At 35.8% G+C, this 11,211-nt stretch overlaps 1 protein-coding gene across 1 annotated transcript; it reads right to left on the bottom strand.

The window, feature by feature from the left end:
* Positions 1-14: 14 nt before the first annotated feature.
* Positions 15-9,973, bottom strand: LOC577525 (testis, prostate and placenta-expressed protein). The gene is made up of 7 exons (XM_777748.5): positions 9,580-9,973; positions 8,632-8,693; positions 4,965-5,017; positions 4,102-4,166; positions 3,269-3,333; positions 2,627-2,691; positions 15-1,746 (listed from the first exon to the last, which is right to left on the bottom strand). Exons 1-7 carry the CDS (start codon positions 9,761-9,763, stop codon positions 1,683-1,685), a joined length of 558 nt encoding a protein of 185 aa, XP_782841.2. The 5' UTR covers positions 9,764-9,973; the 3' UTR covers positions 15-1,682.
* Positions 9,974-11,211: the final 1,238 nt, after the last annotated feature.

Here is an 11,211-nt window from a genome sequence, read left to right on the forward strand (position 1 = left end):
ACCATGCACGAAAGTTACAGTTTGAAGTGACATTTATTGCAAAATGACTTTACGCATGTACGTATATTATTATTTACATAACATGGCACACAGCACACATCAATAATAAATGTATCCCGACATTTTCGACTGCTGATGAACATACGGCCATCACATAAAATATTCTGGCATTTTCCTTGCACCAACACGTTAATAACATTGACGAAAGTATCACGTATGGATGAACACAGAAATGGAGAATGATTTATACACAAATCATTATAATCGTCATTTATTTTAACATTCACATGCATGGACGGAATAACTGCATTGCAAAAACATCAAATAAAGTGTCATCGTTGTTGACACACAATCAATTCAAAGAAAACGTTCTCATATTTACCCCCCCCCCCCCTTCTCTCTCTCTCTCTCTCTCTTTCTCTCTCTCTCTCTCTCTCTCTCTCTCGCCCATTCTCACCCTTTACTGACTCAAAATCCATAATCAAATATAAAAGTAAATAAAACGTTATCGCATGATTAACTGCTATTGCTTCAAGATCAATTTAACTTTTGCATAGTGTTTTGATAAGGAAAAAATACTGGCCAACATTTCACTGGAATACAATTTTTGGAGTCTACAGAAAATAAAAATATGGCGGAGAATACCGTTAATGTTAAGCGAAACTGCTACAACTGCAGCTATACTATAAGATGACCGCAAATACTTTCAAGCATTCAAAGTGAGGGCCATTTCATTAACCCTATACTGTATCACCTTAAGATATCAAGCTCAGTTTCCGTAAGTTGCCACTGTGCTGCTCGCATATTTCAACACGAGAGAATCGCCTCAGGTTGATTTTGGGGAAAGTGTTTGAGATCGTTCTATCATTATGAAGGGTTTTTAGGACACTTAAAAAAAAAAAAAAAAAAAAAGATTGATCATAGTAGGCTCCAGGCCCGCTTATATGCACAGCATATTCAACAAAATAGACCATTAGATAATAATAATATAATAATAATCAAAACGTCGCTTATAAAGCGTTTACCACCGAAGATGTCAATTATGATATATTAGAAGCTATCAGATACATGCAAAATGCAAAAGAAAATACCACTAAACGTCATGGTTACCTGATACAAATATATTTCAAGGAAAGTATATGTTTCCCTGAACAGGGATTGAATCAAGCGAGAAAAAAGGTAATGATAATAATGGAAAGGCCTACAGTATGGTAAATAATTTCGATCTTCATTGTACAAATTATTTCATTTTTCAGTCTATTCGTTTTTACGAGAGCACTAAAAAGACACCCTCCACTCATAAAAATGAAACATGGCAATATAAAATACTATGCAGCGTTTAAGCACACACATCAAACATTTAACATAAAATTCGTTCCGATTTGTTCTTTCCATTTCGTTCCTACGATATAAATAATCTTTTAATATATTTGAATTGTAGTAGTAACGTAAAGCCCCATGAACCATCTTATCTTAATATTCCTAAAATACCTCTATGTTGAAACGACTTTTGTTCTATTCTTCATGGCATAATATTATAATACCTAGCAATTTTGCAGCTTGAGTCTTTCAATATTAGAACACCCTTACAAATCGATTCGTACAGTTTCAGATTCCTTGGTTGTACTTGATTAATTATGCGATATCTAGCAAGGGGCATGTGACTCGGGGAAGGGGGAGGGTTAACGGAACGCGTCTGTTGACATGTTGCGGCTGTACTGAGGGAACGTGTCTCGGTAACGACTGCTGCTTGGCGGGAACGGTCATCAAGAAGAGAGCAGATGGCAAAGAAAAAATACAAAAGAGAAAAGAGAAAATGGCAAAAGATGGTTAACAAACAGTTAAAAGTAAACATATTATTATTTTCAAAAGCTTTTTTGAATTTCCTGGTCATTTGAGAAAACAGAATGTAATTTTGTAATATGCCCAGATGCATATGATTCACCATAATTGTAATTAACCTATTTTTGTAGTTTCATAGGAGTTCAAATTCAACATAAGGAAATAAACAATTATTTTAATCATGAGTCTCGCAACTCTATGCCCTAACCTTGCTTGATGCATAGATTTCGTATTCGATTATGTCTGTATACACATTATTACAGCTTGCTCCAATGACGCTTTAACAGGGTTTTAAGCATTTCATGAGAACACAATTGCCTGGTTTTCCTTGAATTTTCAATCCTGATGATGGAGTTTCAAATTTAAGGATCATCAAAGAAGGCACCAATTTCAATCAAATATGATAACAAACATAGAGAGAGTTTAAAGAGATCCGGTAACTTTGTCTCAGATTTTAAAACTAAATTTTGGATTTAGCTCATGCTGCAATGATTATTATAAACCTTTAGGTCAGTTAGGAACCACATGGCTTGTACAAGCCGATCGCCTGTCTGATTATGAAGATATTTATGATTGGAAATCGAATCCAAATTTTGCGGTCACTCAAACCGGTCACTCAAAGATTTTTACTTTTTTGTGGCACTTCTTGATCATTTTGAAGCGCGATTTTTTCTTCTTCAGGGCTCCAATATTACACCATAACAAAGACACTGATAACACGTAGGACCGTGCATCTCAGATTTAACATTGTTAAACGATGCCTTTAAGACGGGAGTGCACTTACTAGATGTTGGCAGGAACTGGTCGCTGGCCATATTGATCAAGACGAGGCTCCTGTGTAAAGGTGTACTGCAAATACAAAAGAATATGTAGGTTCGTCACATGAATGAGATGTGAAACAAAAATAGGTTTTCAAATAGTTCAATTTTACTGTTTGCACCAAATATTTTTTCAAACAATTTCTGATTGAATGAAGGTTCATCCTTTCAGAGAGAGTCAATTTTTTTTTTGTTCATACCACAAATATTTCATGAGATATGATGAAGAAAAAACAAACATAAATATAATAATGTGTTGTATGGGCATGATTTCTCCGGGGAGAGGCTGACATTTATTATCTCTAATGTTAAGTTTCCAATTCCTTTTTATTTTATAGCGGGAAAATAATCATACTTCATTTTAGTAATTCTCGCTGTTGCTGGATTGTTTATCCATTTATGGCATCTTTTATCTGTGGTCATAATTATAGCATTGAATCCCATTTTTTTTCTAGGTGTCTTGATTACTAGATAAGAATAAAATTTGCAAACAGACCAAACGTGTTGTCAACATTTGCAGGAATATTAGTAGCTTCGAGAAGTGTTAGGGACCCCCCTCCACCCCCCCCCCCCCCCCGTACGCTTGTATATTATTATACTGTACTTACTCTCCACGAACCGCTAATGGCTGGCTTCTGGTACCTCACTGCATACCCACTAAATCTCAGTTGTCCTGTAAAAAAAAGGGGACCAACAAGAGTGTTTAAATAGGGTCTTGGTCCATTATGTAAGCAAATAATTACTTCACTTGAGACTGTAAAGCCTAAAGAATGTTCGTCATAGGTGGCTAACATACTATATGAATTAGCAGACGTAACAATGTAGTTTGGGCTATCAACGTTCTTTCATAACTTTTTGTTCAATGTACCCATCATTAAATTGTCTTGATTGGAAATACGATTCATAACTTCTGCATGGCGATGATATCTTCTATAACGTCAAGTATAGACCTACTTGAGAGTTCCTTATTTAAATCGGGATATACATGCTATAACAGATCAATTAAAACGCCGGTAAGTGTTTTTTTTTTAATAGTTTTTACCCATCGTTTGCATTAATCAATTTTTCAAAGAATGAAACATACAAAAGCAAATTTTGGGTTTGAGTCACTTACTTATCAATCAGTTAAAAACAAATCTTACTCAGTTATTTTGGGCATTCATATATCAACATTGTACACCAGTGGGTTTTTTAATCTGATGTCATATTAGCATTTTTTTTTAGCGATATGGGATTCCGAATACATTGATTTTGTATTGAACCTTAATTATACCGTTTGCACAGGTATTTTATTATTTTGTTTTGGTTTAATTATGTTGCTACTGTTGTGTGGTTATGAATTAATGATGTGATTCAATAATATAATTTTACCTTGTTGTGACACTATATTTTATTTTATCTTTCCGATTTTCTCACACCTTTCACCACATATCTTACTTACCTGTGTTTTTAATCTGTGGTAGTTCTTTGATATCTTTAGCTTTAGCCCAGTCAAGACGTAGTGATCTAAACAGAAATAAAAATAAAAGTGAAGTGGCCAACATGTTAAGATAAATTGTCACTGAAACCTGTTTTATCACTAAAATATCCCCAAAACAACTCCAAACCGACCCTTTATCGAAAGAGCAATTGCCTTTCGGGAAATGTATTGTATTGCTAGGTCTATTGTCGATCTGGTGTCGGTCTTGGCTGAGTGTATTATGCATTAATCTAGCGATACACGAGTGGAGTTCCAATAACTCTGCATGTCCGTCAAGCTCCCACACGACAGACTTTCAAAACCCTTCTTAAAACTTACCTGTTTCGTTTGTAATTTTTGACATTACAATTCATCTATGTATTATAATTGAATATGTTACTCTAATTGATTTGTCATAAGTATTTACTACCTGTATAATCTGTATTAACTTTGCTCGCAATGAATTATCTTAGCTACATGTCTTTAGTTTAGGGTCTTTATATTTCGTTCTTAATTTGTAACTATTTAAATTTACTTGTACTTGCTTGTTTTTTACTTTGTAAAGCGCATCGAGAAACTTCGGTTTATAATGCGCTAAATAAATCTATCTTTATTAATATTATTATTATTATAATGTTGACATAAATCATCTTTATTTAGAGTGATAAGGTTGACAAGTTTCATGAAAAGAATGTTTTCTTCTTTTTCTTCGTTTTCTTCTTCTTCTTCTTCTTCTTCTTCTTCTTCTTCTTCTCCTTCTTCTCATTATTAATTTTTCCCATAATTATGATGGTCTACATGTTTGAACTTTTAGAACCTATAAAATTAAACGTTCTTTTTCTTACTTGACATCGTCTTTCATCGTTTCTCGCAATAATCTTCCAGTGTCGGTGATGTTCTGCAGGTGGAAAAAGATAAGAAACAAAATATATATTCACATTCAGAAAATGGTGTAAAATAATATTATATTTCAAAACTAGCACTCATTTACCATCGACTTTGTAATTTTCATCAATATAAATTCGACAAACAAATGTGAACACAGTTTAATTGCAGTGATCACTAGAAGACTAGAAGCATAACAATGCCTATACAAATTATACTCTCTCTCTCTCTCTCTCTCTCTCTCTTTCAAATACTATACATTACAATTTTGGTTGATTGGATTCTGTTCTTCCCGTGAATTTCATTTGATAGCTTAAAAAACAATTGTTTCAAACTTTATGATGGACATTGATCATCCGGCTACCCAAGTTCAAATCATTGGCAAGCGAAACTGCAACATTATGTTAACCAGTTCATTAGGAGCTAACCTCTCTCTAATAATGCGTAAAATACCATACGATCAAATCACAAATGTGTCATTCTTCACATTCAAATTTGTGTGAAGAACTGCTATAGCCTACATTCTCTGCTTTTATTATCCGCGCCAAAAGTATGTCAATCTATCAATCAACTCATCGCCACAGCGCAGTATAAAGCTAGCAACGGGGCAAATAAGAACACAAACATTGGGAAAGAACAAAATATCGATTTCAGTAAATCTCTTTGTAAATTATCTCCCCCGTTGCATAGTGTCTTGTATCCTTTCTTCTTTTGTTGCGCTAAGAAAGAGAACAATACTGACGTGGACAGGGGAGCGCACTGCCCCTTTTCATCTGAATAAAAGATCTATACGTAACACCTCGGTAAACTGTGAATAGATCTGGAATGTTTCATATGGTATAAACGCTCAATATAAATCAACAAAATCAACAGTGTGAGCACTGACGGATATAGGAGCTGGACAAAACTGGCACCCCCTCCCCTTCAAAATTGTGATTTTCAGTTTAGTTCGCGAAAGAAGTCAAGTTTATAGCTATATATCGTCTATAGCTATATATAAGTTCAGAAATATTGTTTTCTCATCTTTCTTTTATAATTATAATGAAGACAATTCTTCGTAGATATACTTGTCTAAGTCTTGTTTTTCGAAGTTATCTTGCTGAGCATAACAGTTGAATAAACACGTAATCGGACCCTGAATGTAATCGCTGTAAGCCAATTCATTTAATAAATCAAGGCATAATCCAATAAAATGTTTTTAATAAATCAAATTAATTAAAAATCGACCAGTGTCGATGGGATCTATATGCATTCGCCTTTTAAACGCAATCAATCAACCAATCAATCAATCTCGCTTCATTATGTAGGCATGTAAGGCTGTAACATAATATGATGCAGGTGTTAACTCTAATCTGCAGAGCTTTTTGAAAACGCGCCAAGTCATATTTAGTTTGTATGTTCTATCGTCTGGTGTCTCTGCGTTCGGTCGGCGGTTGCTATGGTAACGGGTAATGCCCCACACGCAGGAATGTGGTTTGAATGTTGATATGGCATGCGATTGGGATTCGATTCTGTATGGAAATATGAATGGATGAATTTTGCAATCATTCTTCCCAACTGCAGACCCATATTCTACTATTTCAATTTAACTTCTAACTTAGTCTCTTCAATTATCTCTTACCTTTTGTCTTCTCTCTTGAATACTTCATCCTTCTCTCGTAATTTTTACTTCTACAGTCCACCACAGGCTTTTTTTTGTTGTATTTATGCCTTCCAAATCATAGTTTTTTATTTTGCGTGCGTGGATCCACATACATCACCTCCATATAAACATAATGTATGCAATTCATACAGAACCCGAATTGCCTTTCCGAAACTGCCATCCAATATTCCATTCTACTATTGAATGCCATAATATTCTTCGATTCTTTTGTTTCTGTATTCAAATAACATGTTTTCCATTATGCCTCCCTCGCCAACATTAATGATGCATGGACCTATCTTTTCATCGTTCCCAGCATATTCTGCAAATGAACTACAAAATAAACAGACCCCGTCTCCCAATTCTCTCTCTCTCTCTCTCTCTCTCTCTCTCTCTCTTTCTTTCTATCCACATAAACTGTAATATAAGCGCTTGTATACATGAAGCAGGTGACTCTACGGAAATACATCCGTGTTTCGAATGACCTATTAATCAAGCTAATGATCATGATTATGTATGGAAGATATTATACGATCCGGCGTACAGCACATGCAGATGATAGTTCAGATAGCTTCAATGTTTCAATCAGAGTGTTTTCCCCGCAGTTATAAAATAAAAACAAAACAAAAAAATGCTAAGCGTCGTTTTCATCAGCGACATAAAATGGCGACTCTGCAATAAAAGCTTTGGTGAGATGTAGTTGATAAATAATTAATAATTTAATTTGATGACCTTTGCAGAACACAAATAGCTGATCATTTTTCCATGCATTGTATACGTTACCATGACGACTATACGTTATCGATTTCAAAATCAGTATAAAACTATAGTCAATGTTTTGCTCGCATGGGAAAAATGTGTAACAAACAAAACGTTTCTTTCTTTATATGATTGTAATAATTTTGATAAATACACAAATAAACTGTCTCACATTTTTAAAATGTTCTAAATTTAGATCTTACATTCCAAATGCACTGAAAAGCGCAAAAATGGTCAGAATTAAACACTGGCTTAATTAACAGATGTTGACAAAACTTAACTGGGGTAGTGGGGGGAGGGGGGGGGGGCAAAATATGCTATCAAAATAATTTCAATTTCCGCTTTGAAAAATATGATATGTAATACCCAGTTCTCTCTCCGTCTCTCTTCTCTCTCTCTCTCTCTCTCTCTTTCTCTCTCATCAATGTAGGGGGTAATGTCTAGCTCAAGTTCACGAATTGCAACTTACATTCTTCGTCAAGGGTTTTGTCGATTTCATATCGTGTTTATTTAAGTTTTGGCTTCGCGTGGGTCCGTGAATTGCGGTCTTTAACACTTTCAAAATGTATTACGTGTGTTTTTGTTAATAACAATTGCATATTGGGCTGATTCTTTTTAATACGGATGATCATTATCTAAAAAGCAAAACACTTCGCTATTCATCGTGCTTATTGAACAGAATTCATCATGCGGATTTTAACAATGGCTCGGGAATATATGGTCGATTTGAAATGATTTATTATTGAATTAATGTTTGTTTTGTGATCGTGGTTATTGTGATTGATCAAAACGGTGGGAGGCAGTGTTTGTGTGTTGAGATCAAAGGTGGTGGTCGGGGGGGGGGGGGTGGTCTGAGAAAGGAGAGACTGTTCTTAGAGGCAGGGTGCATTATAGCCCGGAACAACTTCCCAAAATGATTTGGGAATAAACTCTTTTTTTTAAGCAGTCCCCCCCACCCCCCATATACTACATGTATTTGTACATGTACCATTGTTCATTGTTTATAAGTTATGTTCGTGAATGCTTGCTATGAATTATTTTTCGTAAAGCAAGACTTCCCGGCTTCATACCTGCATTATTCGATGATGGTGCTCACATTTGGTTAATACATTAGGTAAATACATTTACACGATATAATATATATATATATATATATATATTTTTTTTTTTTTTTTTTTGGGGGGGGGGGGGGGGGGTTCTGCAGGAATAATTTCGAGAAGACTTACCGCTCCGTTGTAGGTGTTTGCTGGTGGCTGGAAATAAGTGGCAGTGGCGTTCTGAAAGTCAGCTATATAAAGAAGAAAAAGGAAGGGGGTATATTAATCATATTGCTGGACAACTACACATCAATAGAGATGGCGATCGAGCAAGCACGTCTCCCTATTTCTAGCATGATATTGGGGGAAGGGGAGGGTTGTGTCCTGACGATTCACATAAATAAAGCCACCATGTTTGCCTTTGGATTTAAACGAATTAATGCACCAAATAGCAATAATAATCATTAATACTCATATTGTCTAAGATGACTCTTATACAAGATTTGTGAATTATTGCGTGTAAACTTCTTCAAATTACCGTTTTTAATCAACCTTCCAGACCATATAAAGTCAGGGTAAATAATGTTCCTAAGATTTGTATATGTTCAATTACAGCTTCATTATTTTATTTATGAATATTCCCCCCCCCCCCCCAACTTGTTGAATGAACAAAGATGGTGTATATCAATACAAACAAATTGATGGAATACGATTTGGGAAAACACAATAAATGGCAATAGCGTTACTCACTCATCGAAGATTTCTCGGGTTTACAGTTAACGATTTATAAAAGACGCCACAAACATCAATACAAACATAGAATTTGAAAACAGTTTGGTGAAGGGAAGAAAAAATATGACTAAGAATTTTTAGCCGCGTGGAATGTAAGAGAAAGCAAATTATTTTCAGTCTGTAGTTTATCCTTTCCCAACAGTGTGATACAATCACCTCTATCTCGTTAAGAAAATTAAGAAGTAGAACTAGTCTTATAGTTTTAGTAAATGTCTTTAAAAAGTTAAAATGAACTTAACGTACATACGACCAGTATAAAACTTTTTTGTTGTAATATACCCATAATAATTGAATATAAAAAGATATCAAACTAAATGTAGAGAAGGTGATTGAATGAGATCTTACCTGGTCCTACACCAGTGGTAGTCCTGCAATGTTCGTCCGGTAGTCTATGGGCAGCTGTGTCCATGTCCATACGCCTGAAGGTTGGTAGGGAGGGGTGGTATAAACCCTCCTTGACCGCCGCCAACTGGGCCCTCCTAAAAGTAGGGTATTGCGGGACATAATATGGTACTTCTACCGTCGGCATTTTCAGATATTAACTATTGAAATATTTAAGAAACACTTTGATATTATATAGCGAAGCGAGATCCTCTTTTGCTGCTGAATATTGGAGATGATGAGTATAGGAATCGTGTTCGAACTTTGTACTGGCCACTCAAGCTATAAAAAGATAAGACGCTGGAGATGTTGTTTGTGTTAAACACAGTTCACTTGTTGCCGGTGCGCTAAGGAGTGACTACACATGGTAATCCCTATTGTAATCAAGTTTGATTGTTACGTGCGCATCCAGGGAAGACCGTCCCCCTAGCAACGCGTATAATGATGGTTGCAAGGACGCATGCGCAGTTTACGTAATTGCTTTATTATTACTGTAGGAACGTTAATGAATAATTCATCGATGTGCGGGGCTGGCTCGTACTAGGAGACGGCAGAAAATTAATCAAGTAGATCTATATGGATAATGAAAAAAGAATAGCTTTTAGATGATTAATGTCAACAGACTAATTCTTACCACACATGTAAGCTCATGGGCCTGTGCAATACATTTATGGCGTTAGTTTGATATATTAAAAGGGTTTAAAAAAAAAATGTGTATAGGCCTTTTTTCGATTCGTAAAAAGTAAGCAAAAACATATTCCCTATTTGGTCAAGTACAGGCGCGTACGCAGCAGGGGGGGGGGGGGGGGGGGGGGGGGGGGGGGGGGGGGGGGGGGGGGGGGGGAGGGGGGTTGAACCCCCCCCCTTTGGTATTTTTATGTGTGTAAACCCCCCTAAAAAAACCTAAACCCCCCCCCCCCCCCCCCCTTGGGGTTTTTTTTTTTTAATTATTAAAAAAAAAAAAAAAAAAAAAAAAAAAAATTATGCACATGGCTGACCTAAAAAAGGTGACCTTACCCCCCCCCCCCCCCAAAAAAAAAAACAGTGTCCTCTTACCTCTTCCTTTTAATTGAATCATATCCCGTATCGCCTCATCTGTTTGTTTTTTTTACCCCTCTCACACCTCCCAGACATCTCATCTCTGCAGCTTCCAGCTGTTTCACGCGGTCTTCCTTTTACTGCCCAGGGCCGGGCCCAGGGCCCGTGTTTTATACGACTATCAATAACAAACGCTAAATTTCTATGACAAATTTTTCCTCGGCCAATCAAAGGCCATGATTTCAGTAGCTTATAACATTTATAGTGGCTTGTTATTGGAAACAAGTTTCATGAAATAGGTCTTTCCCCCATAGACTATAATAATAGTAATAATAATCCATTTTTATATAGCGCATAACACATTTCAAAGTATGTCTCTATGCGCTTAGAAAGAAAAGCAAAGACAAAAAGGAAACTGAGTTCCTTTTACAATAAATTGAAATAAATACGTTTTCAGGGTGGACTTCAACTTATCTATTGTGTCAGTGTTTCTAAGTGAGTCTAGGTGGCTATTCCCTAAAACTGGGGCAGCATGGGCAAATGAACGTTCACCATATG

The sequence above is a fragment of the Strongylocentrotus purpuratus genome, unplaced genomic scaffold, assembly GCF_000002235.5.
Source record: "Strongylocentrotus purpuratus isolate Spur 01 unplaced genomic scaffold, Spur_5.0 spur5_scaffold_8, whole genome shotgun sequence".
NCBI lineage: Eukaryota > Metazoa > Echinodermata > Echinoidea > Camarodonta > Strongylocentrotidae > Strongylocentrotus > Strongylocentrotus purpuratus.

Excerpts from the sequence above, each read along its gene's own strand:
- LOC577525 (XM_777748.5), bottom strand. The coding sequence starts at position 9,763 with ATGCCGACGGTAGAAGTACCATATTATGTCCCGCAATACCCTACTTTT. Across the intron at positions 4,167-4,964 it reads ACGATGAAAGACGATGTCAA|ATCACTACGTCTTGACTGGG; the intron begins GTAAGAAAAAGA and ends ATTTCTGTTTAG. Across the intron at positions 1,747-2,626 it reads CCAGTTCCTGCCAACATCTA|CAGTCGTTACCGAGACACGT; the intron begins GTAAGTGCACTC and ends CCCGCCAAGCAG.